Here is a 19,972-nt window from a genome sequence, read left to right on the forward strand (position 1 = left end):
ACAAACAGTGCTTCCTTCCCTTTGTAAAAAAAAAAAAACACACCCCCAGCCTGAGCCTGCCTGCCCCCTCTGCATTAATTATTTTATATTAAAAATGACATTTCCCCAACTTCATCCCAACAGTGCTTTTTATTTTCATTATTATTTTTCAGTACAAACATGAGGAAATCTTAGGTAAGCTGTCAGTATAGGATGTGGAACTGATTAGGTCTTGATTGGAAGGACCTGGAGGGAGAGCAAATAATAATAATAAAAAAAACAGGGAACAAGAAAGCATCAGGAAAAGTGGCTGACAGTAAAAGTCTGCTGTCATAATAAAACTATGAAATGCCACTTTACTGGATTAGTTTATGTCTCTCTTAGAGAAGTGCTGCCGCTGATGGGTAAAGTCAGTAGCTTTCAGGGTTTTATCTAACCGGCGTGCATTTCCTGTGAGTGTAAAAAGCATTAAAGAATAAAATACACAAGTCAGGTTTTTTTCTTTTTCTTCATCACCTCAGCACCACTTTGCCTGGCTGGTGCTCACATGATTTCAGCAGCAGTAAATGTGTTTGTTGATAATATGTAGTCTCTGTGTTCTGCATTGTGTTCATAAACCTTAGTGTATGAAAATATTTCAGGTTCATGTTGTAATTGTGTTTTTTTTTTCCTTCAAGATCAGCTCAAAGAACAAAATAAGACAAACAAGCAGAGGCTGGAGAATTGTAACAGCTTGTATTTGTGCTCTGTTCTCATGCCGAGAAATATCAACGGGGGAGGCATGTGCCTGAAAATTGACATGGAGGTCACAAAGGTCAAACAGAAGAACTCCAACCCCACCACCACCACCACCACCACCAACCATCCCCCAAAACACAGGAATTCACTGCCAGTGCCAGTTAGAAATCACAAACAAATTAAAAGGAAAAAAGTCAAAGAAAATGAAAACAGTGTAGTCATAAAAAACTATGTACAACCAATGGCGCCATAAACAAAACATCCACTTTTGTGTTTTTGTCACTAAAAGGCCATCAAACAACCTTTTTTTGATCCCCCTCTGTACAATGTGATTCATTACAACAGTACAAATTCATCAGGTTCTGTTTATCCTGCCCCAATGGGAGAAAATAGACTGCGGCAGCCTGTAAGTTGTGTCCTGTCATTGGAATGAAGTCACCCTCCCCCTGCACCCGATATAAGAGCAAGACGTCCCGAGGTACTCTGGGTACCCTATTCACAAAGGATGCACATAGCCTACAAGTTAAAAAAAGACAAGCTCCTTAGGAAAGACAGCAAGAGCCTACACATGTATTTCACACCATCCATGAAGAATAATCCATTCCAGAAGAAGAAAAATAGATGAAAAGCAGAACCAACGTTCCGTCGTTTCTAAGGGAGAAAAACCTCCATCTGTTAAAGGAGCACCCACCCACCCGCACCCCGATCAACCCCACCAAATCCAAGTGTGTTACAGCTCAGTCATTTTTTAATTCATTTATTTTTTTTATTTCATTACACCCAAGGCAGAATAAAAGTTACTAAAACTTAAGACTTTTACAGTTACAGTGACAAAAACAGTTTAAGAGACCCACAATTTAAATTGGACTGTAAAATAAAAAATAAAAAAAACAATCTTTTTTCTATTTTTGTAAAATGCCCAGGCATTCTCCAATATTACAAATACTGGTATACTTTTACAGTAAACAAGAAAAATGTAATATATATTCATATATATTTATATATATATACTAAAACCCCGTCACCAAAAAAAGGAACAAAAAAAAAGAAAAAGGAAAAAGAAAGAAAAAAGAATATACACATCGCCACTTTGGCATTCAGAGAAACTTTAGAAGCAAACCTGGAAAAAAAAAATACTTGGTTGTTCAAAACACACATACACATAAATATTATTTTACCCTTGTACTTGTTTCAATACTGTAAACGTATTTTAAGACAGAGTGCACGAAATTCTTTTTTTTTTCTTTTTCTTTTTTTTTAAGTTTCTGCAGTTCCTGATTTCTGTCCAGTCTCTTCCTTGACTTTTTGTGTGGCTTTTGTTCACTCCTGGAATTTTCTGTTGAAGGACAGACTCGTGTCCTTGTGAGTGAGGAATTTGATATATATCTCTATATATGCTTGTGCCTTTATATGTACATATGCATACATATATACACACACAGACACATCGTTATTGTGCTGGGTACTAAAACCTAAACTCAGCATTGTTTTAATTTTTTGAGAAATTTTTAAATAATTCTTCTGAAATGTCAAATTACATGTTAAAGTTCACAACATTTTAGTTTATTCATTTTGTTCAATTGAATGTTTCATAAAAACTGTTGCATTTGTCTGAGACAATAAATAGGAAGATCATTATTCAAGGCACACCCATGTCAAATTGAATGGCAGTACAAGAACTGTCACATATAAATTATTATTTCATCTTATTTTATTTTATAGTGCCAGCATTGGGAAAGCCAAGCCTAACAACCCGGGGCACTTCAGCGTCAGGAGATCCCTAGCTCTAGACCCTTTAGTACCTTTTCTGTCCAGCTTTCTGTGTGTGTCGGACGGAAAATCATAAAGTGCGGGTCTGTTGTTAAGAGCTCTAAATTTGTTTATTGACAACATTAAATCAAATCTGAATTCAAAGTGAAAAAAGTGCCACAATGAAGGAAAAAAAAAGCTGGGGTTATGATATTTAAAGTCACTAAAGGAGCATGGAGCGAGCTGCTGCTTGTCTTAATATGAGTCTCACTATCTCAGCGCACACTAAAACATTTTTCCTCTTCAACACAAAAGTGTCTGACAAGTAAGAGTGGATTCTTATTCCTGGAGTGGTGACTTCATTTAATCAAATTATGCAATTACAGAATCACTATTATAATACAAGTCAAATTTTTCTACTAAGGTAATTTCAACAAATCATACTATATTTTTCAGCACAAAAATGCATAGGGATTTTGATTTTTTTTTTGTTTTAAATAAATTTTGACAATAAAATGTGAGACATACATTTTCTGCAGAAATCCAGTTAAAGTTTCTGGCATCAGCCATGTATGCACATTACATACATATAACCCTCTCTCAACTAATTCATGTTATAATCACAAGTTGTGACCTCGATGTGTACTTTGAAACAAGGATAAAGCTTGAACATTGCCGGATGGGTGGAGGCAGAGGGACAGAAGAGGACGTAACTGTCCCTAATGATTTCAACATAGGATGGAATGGAAATGACTGTGGAACTTAAGAATGAGTGGATAAATAAAAAGAAGTAGTATAGCTCACCCTGAGATGTCCCTGTGCTCACTCTCATGTCCCGTTCTTCCATCTCTCTCAATGTATACTTGTCTGCTCAGTTTAGTCCTAATAAATAATATAGCCTAGATCATATGGCTTCATGCAAAATATAATACATGGATGAATGGATGTAGGTAAGATGGTAGTAAGTGGAGGGAGGGGTGGAAAGCAGAAAAAAATGAGGGATGGTTGTCGTAGCGTTGTCAGGGCTTGGCACTATGTACCAGTCAGCAGCTGCCTTTTCTTGAATCTGTTTCTTCTGGCTGGTTGTGTTATTCTCAGGAGGAAACCTCTTCTCTGAATTTACATTTACTGTCAAATATGACACTCAGTGCTACATTTCCAATTGTATTGACATGTTTTAGAGTCAGTTCATGCTACAGTGCCAAAGGATTGTTGTCCGCGCATCAATGTTATCACACAAAATAAACTAATTCTAGCATTCTCAGTTAACGCCACTTCCAAATTGAAGATTGAATTCAGCTTCTCTTCAAGAAATCACATGTTTAGCTTAATATACAACTTCCTACATGTAGCGGCCAAAAAAGATTGACTTACAATGGACTTTTTGTCTTCTAAAAAACTCTCAGGATATCACGAGGGTTTAAAAAAAAAAGTAAAGAAAGAAAAAAAAAAACAGTAATACAAATTAAAAGTAAAACAATTTTTTCAAAAATGCCTAAATAAAAATGTACCTGCACATGCCCAAATACAAAATCCAATAAATACAGAAATTATTGCACAGTTAAAGGCTCCACATATGTTATAACTCAACTGACTGATTGTTTAAAAAGGAACGCCAAATGAGGCAGTTTAGACAGCTTCAATTGGTGTTAAGATCTCTGTTTTTACTTTTTTCTCAGTTGGCAGTTTCTTAGGCAAAAACACAAAATTAACCCAAAAGTAATATTTCAGAAAAAGAGTATCCAGCTACCCCATTTGTTTATTTTTTAAGTCAAAGTGTGGCGCAGAGTACGGAAATAGGGAACCTGCTTTAGGTTCTCTCTGCTTGTTCAATTTTGACCTCGTTGGTCATCAAATGTTCTCCATGCCACTTTTTCATATGTTTTTCCAGAGTGCTGTACACGCTGAAGGGCATTTGGCAAATGTCACAGCGGTAGACCTCCTTTCCGAGTTGGCCATGTGTCTTCATGTGGCGCGTGAGCTTGGAGCTCTGGGCGCAGGCATAGTTGCACAGCTCGCACTTGTAGGGCCGTTCCCCAGTGTGACTGCGCCGGTGCACCGTCAGGTTGCTACAGTTCTTGAACACCTTGCCACAGTATTCGCAGGTGTCGCATCTCCTGCTGTCCTTGGAGCTGGGTCGCCCGCCTGCACCCAGATGAGGTGTGCTGCCTCCGCTGGCAGTGCCACTGCGGCCCGACAGACCGCCATCTAGTAGGTCTCCTGGAGGTGTTGAGAACCGTAGGCTGCCGTTCTCTGACGAGTGCTCGGAGGAGGTGGCGAAGGGAGATTGTCTGGAGTCGGTGAAACCTAGGAAAGGGTCTTTGATGAAATGGCGTGAGGCAGCATAGCCCACCAACCACTGGGAGTAGACATTCTCAGAGGGGATGTGGGGTGCTGGGGGAATGTCCAAGTCCTTCTCAATCTTGATCCTCTTATTTGAGGAATTGGACAGACTGGGGCTGGTGATGGGGGTGGGCTTACGGGGGAACAAGCCTGAGAAAGAGTCACCAGAGCCACAGTTCCGGCCATTGATGGTGGTCCTCTCTTCCTGCTGGTGGTGGTGGTGGTGGTGGTGGTCTATCTCCCCAACCACTGAGTCCTCATCCCCAGTGTCCCGCTGGCCATCTGAGCCCCTCTTGGAAAAGGGCATCCTTTTACGATTGTCAACTATCAAATTATTGTACTGCTGTATAGAGTTGAGTTCCCCGCCATCCACCATCTTCTCAAGGGCGAGTGATGGCTTCTCTTCTGAAGGTGGTTTGGAACCATTCTCCCTGTTCCGGAAGAACTCAGACTCCATGCTGAAGTTGGATTCTGGTCGACTCTCATTCTCAAGTTCCTCTTCTTCCTCCTCCTCTTCCTCCTCCTCATTGCCTTCCCCATGGAAGTCCCCATCACGATTCTTCATGCCCTCACCTGTGACATCACTGGTGCCTGGCTCTGGGGAGCTGGTAGTCGACAGTCCGTCATCTGAGCGCCCCGTCAGGGACCCAGCTTTGTGCATGTGGGTCTTCATGTGGCGCTTCAACTTGCTTGCCTGAGAGCAGGCGTGGTCACACAGCTGGCACTTGTAAGGTTTTTCGCCTGTATGGCTGCGCCGATGCACCACCAAGTTGCTCTGGAACTTGAAGGTCTTACCGCAGAACTCGCAGGATTTGACCTTGGCCTGCGTCTGGGGAGGGGTGGTGCTGTTTGGGGGCATTGGCGGTAAGGGAGGAGTGCTCAGAAAGGGAGATTTTGGCCCAGGCTGGAAGGGGTTGGGGTTTAGTAGTCGGTGCATAGGGTTGGCCCTGCTGGGTGACAACGGTGGCGTGGTGCTGTTGTTGTTCCCTGCCAACTCACGTAACCGCCTGGAGAAATCCATGGACTGGGACTCCATGGCCATGGGCGTTAGCCGCATCACCCTCTCAAAGGCACTGGGGTGCTGGGAGATGAGGCCCATTTCCTCTGCACTAAGGCGTTCCAGCCGGTGGTGGTCCAGGTGGTGGCGGGGAGGCGGGCTGATGAATGGCGGCGTGTTGGGGAGGCGGTTCTCCACGAAGCCTGGAGGAGGCTCTCGAAGAAGGGGACCCGTCATCCTCAGGAGGTGGAAGGGATTGTTGTCCCCGAGAAAGTTGGTGAGGGGGGACTGCGGGATGTCGTTGCCCATGGGTGGCGGCATAGTGATACGCGGGGTGAGGGCTGCGCTGGAGGGGTTGGCCTCCAGGTAAATGCGGATTCCGTGGGTGTTCTGGGCATGCTGCAGCAGGAACCAGGCGCTAGGGAAGGGCTGCTTACACGTGGTGCAGATGTAGCTGGAAGGCTCGTCCCTGCCACCTGCAACACAGAGAAAGACGAACATTAAGTACTTCAGATGGACAAGCACATCTGAAATTACAAGTATTTTCAATTACAACATGAAACACTGACTCCTTTTTTTTTACGAGGTCAAACTTGACTTCATTCAAGATTCAAAGCACCACACTGTCTGTTGTTCTAACAGCAGCTTATTTGCAGTATGTAAACTGTGGTGTGTGGTGTGTGAGAGTGTGTGTGTGTGCTGTGTAGTTTGTGGAGTAGCTGGAAAGGCCTTGGCTCATCATGTTGTCACATAAATGCTACGTACTTATCACGCTTTTGAGAAGTGCATTTCCACAGTTCCACTGGATTGGCCAACACTGTATCCATGTTTTAAGAGGTGCTTAATCTCACACTTAGTACAGAGTGAATCCCCCACTACAAACTGCTGAATTATTACAGTGTGTGTGTGCCTCTGTGCTTACACATATACTGTACAGTTAGACTGATGGTAGATGTGTAGTATGTGTGCATGCATGAGTGTTGTGGTACGGTATATTGATGTGTTGATGAAAAGAAGTGATTACCGCCTTTCTTTTCTTTCTTTTTCTTGCATACAAAAAAGAGTTTATTACAAGAGAAAGAACAGTGTCAAAAAGAATGTCGAATCGTGGAGCTCTCTGGTGCCAATATGAGATATCTCTCTCCTGGCCCAAAGCCCTAACCTTATATACGTTTTCTAATTCTAAAACTCCACCTTCTCCAACAGAAATATACTGTAGTCTTGACCAAGATGGTCAGATAAAGACAGGATCTAAAAACAGAATCTAACCTATAACTTCTGACATTTAACCTCTTGGCCAGGCTTAAACATAGATAAGGTATCAAGTATCCCCAAAAACCATGACCCACAGAAAAAGGGTGAATGACAAGGAACACATTTATCAGGGTACATTCCATAAGAATCACTCATTACCCCACCTATTAGACTACTAAACACCAAACATCTTGCTGTAAATGTATGTGTGCCTTTCTCTCTTGTAACATCTGCATTTATTTATATTTATTCTATTTAAATATAAACTGTCACTCATCACAAATGAAGTTCCTATTGCCCTTCAGATTTGAATTGACCTGAAATGAGGATAATATACCACAGTGTGTAATGGTAATCATATTATTTCCAGGTGCAGACTTGTTTTCTTCTGTTCTTTTAATAACTAATTAATACAAGTGCTTTAATATGACACTCCTGCAGGGTGCTGCCTTTCCAAAGGAACTTGTTACCACCGTAACACGACTGATGCACAACTTAAGACGAGCGAGCAGGCTGAGAGCACTCCTACAGGGAGTGTACACAGATAATGGTAATTGTGCACTTGCTCTCATATTTAATAAATGAAAGCTCATAGTCTTGACCTAGTACGCTAGTTTCAGATACCAGGGAAAACATACACTGCTGTAATTGTTTTACTTATGTGTGTGTATGTAGCTATGGCAAGTTCCTGCAGTTAATCATACAGATAAATACAAACATGTATGCTGTATATGGTATTTTGTGTGTTTTTATTAGAGAACATGATTATGCAAATAATTTGTTTCTTCATTTATCAACATGGATTTCTTTGAGAAGATGATTGCAATTAAATGCATTAAAATGCAATGTATATTTATATATTTAAACAGTTCAATAAATGTACTACATATTAATTTTTCATATTTAAATCTAACATTTTTTAAAGCTTCGATGTTCATCCACAATATATGTGATAAACATTCCTCTTGAATTGCAGGTAAAAGCCTCATAAAAAATAGAATAGAAATAGAATAAATATATCTGCTAAAACCATTTCCTGTAAATGAACCAACAATCTGTAAATCGGTCACTACATGTCTCACAATTAGACATGAAACTAACAGTTAACCTCTCACTGAAACATCTCTCTCGCTCTCTATCTCTCTCTCTCTGTCACTCGCCTGTGTGTGTGTGTGTGTGTGTTTGTGTGTGTGTTAAGGAGGAAAGGCAAGAGGCGGAACAGCTGTTCACCTCCACAGTCCTGTAAAGCCTTTTGACTTAATTATAGTGGACAACACCCCCTCCACCCACCCACCCACCACCCTCGCCTTTCCCCCAAACGCACACACATATACACACGCACAAACAATGAAAATAACAGCTCCTTTCTCTGCCTCTATGCTTTCACACACACATACACGCACAAGCTGTTTTACTGTTGAATCTTAAGACCCAGAACACACCCCCCTCACCCCCACCCTGTGCGTCTCTCTCTCTCACTCTCTTTTCCTTTCTCTCCTTCTTTTTTCTCCCTCTCCCTCTCTCTCTGTTCGCTCAACCAGTTGATCCGCGAGATGATCCTCCCTCCGTCCTCTGTCTTTTAGCTGAACTTCTCATCTGCTGACAGAAGTCATGCCCAACAATTAAGAGCAGGGGTTGTGAGTCCATGTGTATGTGTGTGTGTCTCTGCACAACTGAAAAGCCATTCCTTTCTGGCTGCAGTGGAAGGAGCGGGTCGTGGTATTTGTTTGTGGGTAAAGTGTGTGTGTTTCAGTGTGTGTATGTGAGTGTGTGTGAGAGAGAGAGAGAGTGAGTGCGCGCCCTCCTGGGGGAAGGGAGTCCAACGCAGATGGCAAATAAAGTATGCAGCCCGAGGCGAGAGCACATTATGCTAATTCTAATGTCAGCTGTACTTTAATATACGACTCTATTTAATCACCCCATTATTTCCTATTTCCATATGAAAAAAACAGAGGGAGAGAAAGAGAACTGCTCATCACTTTATTTGGTAGAATGCAGACACCCATGTTTCATGCAGTGTTGTGTGTGTGTGTGTGTGTGTGTGTGTGTGTGTGTGTGTGTGGGACTGAATGAGAAAACACACTCTCTCCTCAGCATCTGCATAGATACTTTCTTCCTTTTCTCTGCCCTTCTCCGTGTGTTTCTGCCTCACACACAGTAGAACATAATTCAAACAGGCCTACAGCAAATAAAAAGTTCCTACTCCCTCACTGTGTACTGACGTGTGTGATACACATTAGCACCTGAGTCAGTCGTTATCAGACGTACAGCTTTATGATTGATGACGTTCAGCGCGTCGGTGTGTGTGTTGTGTGTTCCTGTGTTGGCTCTGTTCCTCTGACACAGAGGAGACTGGGAACGGTTGCAACACTTTACATTGAGACTATTTGGACTAGACCAACTAAATATCCCCCTCATTAGTGTGACTGCTGAGCAGTCACACTATTGTTCTTCTGTTTGGCCATTTTCTTCCGCCTTTTTACGGTCTTCTTCTAGTCCTTCATACTTTGTGCTATTTCAACAATTCATATATCAAAACGTGCAGCTTTTTCTGGACTTTATTGGCATTACTTTTCTCTTTTTAACTCTTTATACTTTTTAAAATATTTAACTTTTTAGATGTTGACAGTGTGCAGATCATTAACAGACAACAGTCTTCTTGACAACTCCACTGTAGTGTAGGGGGTAGGGTGGCTGCTTCCCAACCCCAAGGTCACTGGTTCGAATCCAAGGGAAGAACTCTTGTTATGTTATGTTGAATTCTGCTCTCCTCCACCGCCTTCAATTGGTTACAGGTGTTTGTTATCTCCTTGATTACTCATACCAGTTTGCAGCACATCATCACATTACAATGAATGACAACAGTCTTGAAAGCAGCGTGCTCTCTGTAGCCGAGTGGCAGAGTAAAGGTTTAGTGATCATATGGTCATGGGTTCGATTCCTGCCTCAGTCATTTCACATCATTGCTTGACTTTTGATTCCAATTATTCAGCTGTCATTGGACAGTCTTTGATTCCTCATAGTATAAAGCTCATTGTAACTCAGGTTCTCTGTGGCCATATGGTTAGTGTGTTAGGTGTTGTGCTATTTCAACAATTCATATATCAAAACGTGCAGCTTTTTTTTTAACTTTATCGGCATTACTTTTCTCTTTTTAACTATTTATACTTTTTAAAATATTTAACTTTTTCTGCCACGATTCCTTACTTTTTTTTTTAAGCAGAAGCCAGTGATCCTCTTATCAAAGGTTTTCTTTACCCCTCACATACTGTCTCTGTCTGTAGCCTAGTGGTTAGCTTGCTGGTCTGGAGACCTGAAGGTTGCTGGTTCAAATCTTGCCTCAACAACAATTATAGTGAATTATTTTCCCAGTTGTCCTCTGTTGACTTCTGATAACTTGCTTCATGTTGAAACTGCTGCTCTCAGCCTGAAATTCACAGAAATTTTCATTCTAAGTCATTCAAGCTTGACTCTCAAGCTTTCTTGGTGTTAACTGTGTGTGCACCGTGGCCTAGAGGCAGAGTGGAAGTCTAATGACCATGAAGTTGTGGGTTCGATTCCTACCTTGGTCAACCATTTGTATGGTCATAACTGCTTGCACTATTTTCACAAAAGTGTCCTCTACTTACTTGTTGTGGTTAATTTCTGCACTTTCCTTACTTTTTTTTTAAAGCATAACTTGCTTCATGTTGAAACTGCTGCTCTCAGCCTGAAATTCACAGACATTTTCATTCTAACGCCGGGTTCACACCGGACGCCGAAGCGCCGCGAATAGCCGCGGAGCGGAGTCCGCTTCCATTCGGCGCCCTCGTTAACTGGTGTTGTAGTTCAGACTAGACGCGGAGCGTCGCGGTCCTCTGCGGTCGGCTCGCGCCGTGGAGCGCCAGTTTCGGCGTCTGCTCTATTTTGTGCGCGAGCCGCGAGCAATCGCGTCAATCTTGGCAGGAAGTCACACATGAAACAACGAGAGAATCTGGTCAATTTTCAAAATAAAACACTTTTCAAAATAAAATACAGCGATTGACAAATGCGACCGTATTTATATTTGTCAGACTCTCAACAGAGAGCAAGAGAGATGAAAACACACACACAGGATAGGGAGACACGGTGGGCTGGCTGCAGGAGGGAGGAGGGGAGGGGGGGGGGGGGTCAAAACACACAAACAAACAGGGAAAGAGAGAGAGAGAGAGAGAGAGAGAGAGAGAGAGAGAGAGAGGCAGAGACGAGTTGTTGTAAAGTGAAGGAGGACGTGAAATTAATCTTGGAAGTGAAGTACAGGGAGTTGTGTGACCCACAGCACATGGTGTTATAATTATATGAGGTTATTTACTTATCCATGATGTAAAAAACACAGCTCTGAATGTGAGTGAACAACAGCTGAGGAGCAGAGGCGCGCGCGACCGCCGCGGAGAAATCAGCGTCTGGTGTGAACTGGAGGGAAGCGGCTTGCGCGCGATTTCCGCGGCCGCTCCGCTTCGCGGCGCTTCGGCGTCCGGTGTGAACCCGGCGTTAGTCATTCAAGCTTGACTCTCAAGCTTTCTTGGTGTTGAGTGCAGCTCATCAACAGACAACAGTCTCTGCAACTGTGTGTGCACTGTGGCCTAGAGGAACAGTGGAAGTCTATTGACCATGGGGTTGTGGGTTCGATTCCGACCTTGGTCAAACATTTGTATGGTGATCACTGCTTGCACTATTTGCTAATTCTGCAACAGCAGTCACACCATTTCCATTCTTGGAAATGCTTTTTCTAGTTTATAGATAATAACCTATCATTCACAGTATTCAATTATTTATTTAATAGTATCTATCAAAGAGCAGTTGCTGAGTTCTGTTTTGTGTAGCTCATACAACATACCTTGAAGTGGAAATTGATCATTTATCATATTGCTTATGATGTTAGCAGATAATGAGACCATGCATGACACCACAATTATCGCTGCATTTTTTCTGCAAATGCGACAAAATTAGCTGCACATTTTCTATATTTTAAACAAAAAATGTTGAAACACACTGTTGTGAGGTCTGTGTTGATTTGGCTTAAGGACAATTATAATAATAAACTGTCTTCACACAACATAATGCACTACTGTAGCTCGACACACTGACCTGGACACACGCTAAACGACACACAGACTTGCCCCTACACAATTCAGTAACATATTACATCATAGTTATAACTTGTAAGCAGATGTGCTGAATTACATTTAAATTGGGATTTGGATACACTGTCAAAATAAATATGTTGTCACAGTTCAGATGTAACACACATTACTACACTACAGCACCTTAAGCGACTGCATGTGTTTTGTCTATCTGATGTATTGTTTATGTCGTGGGTTTTTAACGATTTTGACTCTTCTGCACAATTCCATGCCTGCATTTTTTCATACTATTAAATATTTTACAGTAACGTCTGTGTTAATAAACTAAACTAAATGTTGCTGATACATTTTTGGATAAAACCCCGTTGTTTAAAACATGTTTCAACAGCCTGAAGCTTTTGTAAGCAGCAATATTTCTCAATTTGACACTATTGTTAACCTACTTTTTTTCTCGTACACAATATTCAGTATTAGATAATCTTGTGATGCAGTAAGTGGAAGGAGCATGTGTCATGCCCTCTGTTGTAAATGGATATACACTGCACAATTGGTTCCAAAATGCCAAATAATTTGTTTGTGAGGAAAATGACACACACACACACACACAGTCAGAGGGGTGTGGATGTGTGGATGACAGAAATAAAAACACACAGGTGTTGACAGAGAGACATGACTTGAGTCGGTCAGAGAGGAGGCTCAGCTCAGAGCCTCTCGTCCACATATCGCTCACTCGCTCGCTCTGCCTCTGCTGCTTTTTTAAGCCTCTCGCTATCAGTGGAAGTGCGGTCTGGCCATTTGCCTGTGTTTTGTTTGGCTCCCGTTCTCTCTCTCTCACACACACACACAAAGACACACACGCAGACACACACACACACACTCTGGCAGAGCAACCTGTTTGGACAAGTGTGAGTGAGAAGGAAAATGTGTGCTGTCGTGGATAATAAAAACTGTACTCTTTTTTTTTCTTTTTTTTCCACATTTCTTTAAAAGGCTTGATCATTTTATGGACACATACACACACATTGTGACAGTTTAAGTTGTGTAACTGCTGAGAGAAAAACGTGATAACGTCAAGTCACAGTGCGTAAGAATCTAACATTACAAATACTATGATGCTGATTGTGTGTCGTGTGCTCCAGCAGCAGCCATATGGAGCAGAAACATCCAAACAGAAACAATACGTCCACACCTCCCTCCTCATCCCTCCATCCTCCAGCAGCTCTCTCCTGTGCTGCTGCTGCTGCTGCTGCTTCACTTTCACACAGTAGAAAACTCTCATTACTGACTGATTCCAGTTTTCACTATGATTCAATTTGCCATAATTACTGTGGCTGCCGCTAATAAAAAAGGGAAGAGAGGGAACGGCTAGAAATCCGGTGCGAAGGTCAACTGGCAGTTAGCGGCATTCATTTTCATCTCAGTGTATTCATCTGGGGCAGCTAATAGTCCAATTTTCTCGCCCTCACTCCTCAATAAATATTGCCGGAATTACAGGTTAAATAGCTAAATTAAATCACAGCTATTACAGATGAGGGAGGAAGAGAGAGACGGAGAGAAAAAGGAGGAGAGAGGGAGTCAAATATGTAAAATTACAGTGGAAGCGCAGATCGCCTCAAAGTGTGCAATTAATGTAGCGCGTGTCGGAGGAGCGGCAACAGATTATTGCGTCAAATTATTACACAGATCATTTTTCTCCGTGGCCAGCGGCCGAGCGACAAGACAAACAAGAGCCAGAGCAGAGTCACACTGACTCATCTTTAACCTTCAACACGGAGCCACTCACTCAATACGACTCTCACTCTTCTTTATAACGTGTTTCCTCTTCAGTCGGTGCTTTATTGCTTTCTAATTATAGAGATGAACTGTAAACTTAAGTCATCACATCACATGGACCATGATTACACCGATGTGGAAGCAGGTGGAACGGTTTTCACTCTTGCTGAACTGTATCAACAACTTCTGAAAACTCCACAGAAAGCTCACTATGCTAATAAGCAAATGTTGAAAAAGAAGCTAAAGAATATTTTATAGTAGAATAATAGGTAACACTTTATTATTCTGAAAGTAGCCTAGCATTAGTTAAGCATGAAATACTGAATTCATCATTTATAACACATGAATACTCATTAATATATAGTTTATAAACACAGTAAAAAATGTTTTACTCATCATTGATAAGCACTAACTGTATACTAATGAGTATTCATGCATTATAAATGAAGAATTCAGTATTTATTAATGCTTAACTAATGCTTAATAGTGTTACCAAATAATACAATAATGCTCAAAAAAGAGATGTTCTCATTAAAAGAATCTATTCAAAGATCAGTCTCCTGTGTCAACCAGTAGCATCCCACGAATACATGGCTCATAATTAGTGGTTCGCTAACTTGGTTGTTGACCAAAATATGTTTTTTTTTTCCTTTTATTGTTTCACGCTCACACACATTCTTTTTTTCTATTTTTCTTTTACCCATAATATCACTGTACCACAATCTGGCTTAAGATAATCGAGGAGCAAACTGCTGTGTGCAACAGATGAGTTCAGACTCTCCATCATCATCATCATCATCATCAGTGTTGTGTTTTATATAAAGGACCTTTCCTTCTATCTCTTCCATAATACTGCACCTTAGAACAGCCGCACTGATTACACAGAAGGGCACTTTAGGCCATGCAGTCCAGTGTAGCTATTCATTGTGTGATAGCATTGGCACTGTTCTCTCCACCTTCATCTCTCAATCAAGAAGACTTACTGTACAGTAGGCCACCACCTCCACCATCCCACCCCCCACCCCCAGCCCCCCTCACCTCCTCACATCCAATCAAACATGGATTAGAGACCTGAGCTGGTTTATGCGCAGGAAGTGCAGCAGCAGAGGGTTTTGATGTTCAGGGGACAATGTCAGTGCTGAGGCATTTACATACAGAACAAAGCAGCTCCAGCCAAGGGTACAGTGTGTGTGCGTGTATGCATGTGTGTGTGTGTGTGAGAGAGAGAGAGACCCTTTTGGCCTTTTGTAGCACTTGTGTAAAGTTTCATGACATTTTTTTGCATTATTAAGCCAGCAGCATCATTAGCATGTGTGACCCCCCTCCCCTCCCCAACTCCACCCAGATACATATTCACTCACACACACACACAAAGGCACCAGACTCCTCACCCTGCATGACTAATGTCTTGTTTATCACGATCATAGCGCGGCAACAATTCCATGCAAATCAGTGTGTGTGTGTATACGTGTGTGTTTCGATCTCTGCAGACACAACACACACTCCTACATGTGTACACACTTGTACATACATCCACACGCTACTGTAAGAACTACAGGGAGTTTCTCCTTTTTTTTCACCCTCCCCTTTATTATTCTGTTTATTCTGTGCGCGTGTCTCCTCCTAATGAGATCATTTCAAAACATAGAGTTGCCAGAGCAGAGTGAGCAGCCTGTTAGTTTTGAATGAAGAGGTTTTAACATCATCCAACAGGCTTTAAATTGGCTTTAATAGTAACTGCAGTCGGAGCAGGACCACACAGCGGCAGCTTTAATCAAATCACCCAAACTATACAGGAATGAAAATCCTGCACTTTGCCACTGACAACAGAGTCGGTGCAGGTTTTATCTGCTGCGTCTGTCTGAGTCTGTGATTCGCTCCCACAGCTCTGCTCGGCCAGACTAAAAAAATCTCCTTCTGGGGAAACTGAGTCATCTCTGAGCTCAGCTCACCACAGATGCTGTTGGCTAAAGACCAAGAGGTAAACCCCAAACTCTCGCTGATATACAGGCTGTTACTGTCAGCCTACATGCCACGAGCTGGGTTTCCATCCAACATCTTTTTTTTTTGTAATTCTTTTTCTTTTTGTGACTTATGATGTGTCAAAAGTGAGGAGCTAAATGGAAAACTCTGGAAAGAGGAAAACGTGGAATATTCTTCTTCACACAACAACTTAAAAAAAAATGAAAAAACGGTGGTTCTTCTATCTTGAAATGTCTTGGAAAGCCTCCATTAAAATCAACATTTATAATAATAACACACAATTTCTCACTGTTTCCAACTGTCTGCACATTTAACATCACCAGGACATGACAGTGATGAAGACGTTAGGGATGACATCATGGTTGTCCGCTAACTTTTTTTGTAAAAATTCATTTTCACGAGTGATGACCCTCCTCTGAATCAGGCCAGAAATCCTAATCATGACTTTGATCAATATCAAGAATATCAATTACTCATTGACTTTGGAAAAACCCAGCCATCCATTGGCTTGACTGCTTATCTGTGTCTAATTCCATCTGACATGGGCGGAGTACATCTCCTTATGACTTCTTCTACAGCGGCTGGCTGTATTTCTCTTGCTGCAGCTGAAGGACACCTGCTTAACTCTGGGTTTCATTTCAACAGTATGTTGTCACCGGCCTGGCAGCTGTGTGGAGAAGGAGCTGGGCTGACCTCTCCAGGATCGGCTCATACAGAGAAGTGAGCAATGTAACGTCAGAAGAACGGTCGGTTTCATTGTCGTCCTTTACTCCGTCTCTTGTCCCCATCTACGCGGCCTTCTTTCTTCCCAGCATGTGTTGAACTTTAGCATTAGCCCGTCGTCTCTGCGTGTTATCCAGCCAACAAAGGATTATCATTGTGCAAGGTGTGTGTGTGTGTATACAAGCCCTGACAGTGAAGACAGGGAAGGGGAGGGGGGGAAAAGGGGCTTTGACATTCTTATGCTATGAATTTTAAAGGAAGGCTTAGCTGATCATAGCTAAATTAGAGTGTATTTAGCTCATTAGAGGATAAGAAAAAAACAGTGGGAAGAGGAAGAGGAGGGATGGATGGATTCTGTCCCCTCACACCACAGTGGTGCTGTAGTCTAAATTAGGAGGCGCAATGCAATCCAAAACAAACTACTGCAGTGAGTGTGTGTGTATATACATCTGTGTGTGTGTGTGTGTGTGTGTGTGTGTGTGTGCCCCTGTCTCTGTGCCCTGTTAACAAATTAGAGGGATTACCAGAGGAGAGTGCCAGAGCATAGCAGCTAATCCCACAGACTGGCCCGCACCACTGCACCTGGGAAGTGTGTGTGAGCGCATGAGTGTGTATGTGTGTGTGTGTGTGTGTGTGAGAGAGAGAGAGAGAGAGAGAGAGAGAGAGAGAGAGAGAGAGAGAGAGAGAGAGAGAGAGAGAGAGAGAGTGAGTGTGAGGGGTGTGGTGGCAGGAAGAGGCTCTGTAGGGGCATTGTCCTGCCCCAAACACACCCCACGGTGCCAGTGGTCTCCTTAATCCTGAACACACACACACACACATTGCATGCAGGAGGCAACTGTTTCGTGTGTGAATGAGAAAGTGAAGCTATGGTGTAAGATGACAGTTATTATTAACCATCTATCTATCTAAGAGAGGAGGCTCTCTCCTGATTGGCTGACTGTTTTCCGAGGGGCTTGGGGCATGGCTGAGCTGTGACTGCTTTCTTGTGACATCACAAAGTTACAGAAGTCCTGACGGCTCAGTTTCTGAGCGAGAGTGAGGCTTTGATACTTTAAATATAGTATTTCTAAGTCACTTTGATGCAATCCACTGAACTCCACCAACTCTTACTGCATTTCTCCAAACTAATAATGCATCTCTCATAACAGTAAATCTGTTATGTGCAAAAGCCTCTAAAACTATCAAAACCTTATTCACGTGTTGAAACCTGCAAAGTCCTTCAATCACTTCAACACTGTCACCAGTGAATTAACTTTTCACCAGAGTTTCATAACTCAGACGCCAGATGTTTTGATATTTTGATTAAATCCCGACTTAGAGATCTGCAGCACTGCAACACACTAGCATTGCATATCAACCAATACCAATTTCCAGCTCACTAGAAACAATATGTAAGTCTACAGAAGAGAGAAAAGCTTTAGATATAGTAGAACAAGGTTTATCCAAAACAATATTATGTGGAAAAAAGTGTCCAGCATTTGATTTAAAAGAAAATGATTGATTTAGCTGTTTTTACTTTACAAGATTAAAGTGGTTTGATTGAAAATACTAAAGCTATGCAGGACTGAGAGGTCTGTCATTCTAATTGATGAAGGTACAATCTGTTTCCATGAGCTGTCAGAGTCAGATGAGAAATGCATCAATAGCATGAGAAAACATCTTGAGTAGTGAGCGGCCACGCGGGTTCGACGGGAGCCTGTGCAAATACAATGAGGAATACTAATGTGTGCAGGGGAAAGATGAGCTGTTCTGAGATCTGCATTAAGAGTTGTGAGAACGAGTGAAAACCGCATGAAAGCCACTGAGGAAACAAAAAAAAACTGTTATATCTATAATCAAACAATACTTGGACATCTATCTTTACAGTGTGTGGGACCTTTTTAAAGAAACGACAACGACGCCGATGCTGTTGATGGAGGCAGCAGAGATAAAGACGTCTGGAGGAACAAACAGCCTGTGAAAGAGAAGCTGTTCCGCCCCGACGGTGGTTGATCAGTCCCCCTCGCCGAGGCGGATCCTCAGTGTTCGGTATCCCTGCGAAACATGGCCGACACTGAGGTTTTAGTCATTGACATCTTGTCAGGTGAAGAGTTGGCTTTGGTTTCTGTAGCCACAATACAGACGCTCCTGCCATGAGCCTGTTTTGACCGGGGACAGCGGTCCAACACATTTTTGGATCCCCCCCCCTCCTCTTTCTTCCTGTCGCCCGTCCCGTCCAAATCCTCTCCCCCCTTTCCCCCCCTCCTTTATATGAAGCTCATCCAAACTGTACACTGCCAACTGGGAGTCTCCTGGAACACAGCACGCTCGTTGCTCACACACACACACACACACACACTACAGCCCAATTCCAGACTATGATGTAGTAGTGCCCCTTCTGTCTGAAGAAGACATAACGTGGCCTTCCAGGAGGAAAGATCTCTCTTTCTCTTTCTCTCTCTGCTCCGGCTTCTCTTGCTCCACCGGTGAACCACAGAGTTGAGTGAGAGCTTTATGAATTCAGAATTACGCCCTCTCTGATCAGCTTCACCTTTTCAACCCTCAGAGTGAAGCAGATCTCTCTTCTTGTAACATAACCTTTAGCAGCTATTTAAATCCACCACCCCTCTCTCTCTCTCTCTCTCTCTTATAAAATGACAGAATAAAATAAGTCATATCCGAGTGGACTAACTTCACTCGCGGAGGCAGAAAGAGGCGATTCGCTGAGGTGGAAAAAAAAGAGGTGTAGCGGCGGGGGTTGAAAATGAAGGAGCGTAGCCTGGGGGACTGAGTGTTATGGTCAGACTCCACTTGTTTATACAGAAATGGCTGCGCGAAGTAGGAGCTGAAGCGGGGGGGAAGAGGAGAAAGAGGAGGGGGGGGGGGGGGGGGCAGGTCGAGGACAAGAGCAGATCCAGAGACCAGATGGAGGTTAGAGGAGGGCACGGATGGAGGGATGGAGGGAGGGATGGAGGGGACAGGTCTGTCTCGGAGGCCCTTATAAGGCCCGAATGAGTGGCGGAGAGACAGCAGAGTCAGTGCAGAGACGTATACCTGCAGGCAGGGACCGAGGATTTACTCCAGCACCATCTTATCACACGGCCTCAGAGTGAAGCTCAGTTACACGCTGCTCCCCATACACTATACTCAATTTAAAAGACATTTCTGGCTAATTACATTTTGGATCTTATTTCTTTCACTTCTGTCATTTCATATTAAAATCAATGTTGTGTTTGTGTCTGTGTATGTGTGTGTATGTGTGTGTGTAACACCACAGCAGGTAGACTAGGTCAGACTCTAATAATAATTTCATCTTTTTTTACCTTCCAGAGAACAGGAGTTCGGTCCACTG

At 42.6% G+C, this 19,972-nt stretch overlaps 1 protein-coding gene across 1 annotated transcript in view; it reads right to left on the minus strand.

Moving 5' to 3' along the window:
* Positions 1 to 4,142: 4,142 nt before the first annotated feature.
* Positions 4,143 to 19,972, minus strand: part of bcl11ba (BCL11 transcription factor B a) — a 48,440-nt gene continuing 32,610 nt past the window's right edge. The window contains exon 3 of the mRNA XM_083998916.1: positions 4,143 to 6,282. Within this exon, the coding sequence (XP_083855042.1) occupies positions 4,277 to 6,282 (2,006 nt within the window). The 3' untranslated portion in view covers positions 4,143 to 4,276. The remainder of the gene's footprint in view (positions 6,283 to 19,972) is intronic.

Source organism: Trachurus trachurus, assembly GCF_905171665.1.
Source record: "Trachurus trachurus genome assembly, chromosome: 22".
NCBI classification, from domain to species: Eukaryota; Metazoa; Chordata; class Actinopteri; order Carangiformes; family Carangidae; genus Trachurus; species Trachurus trachurus.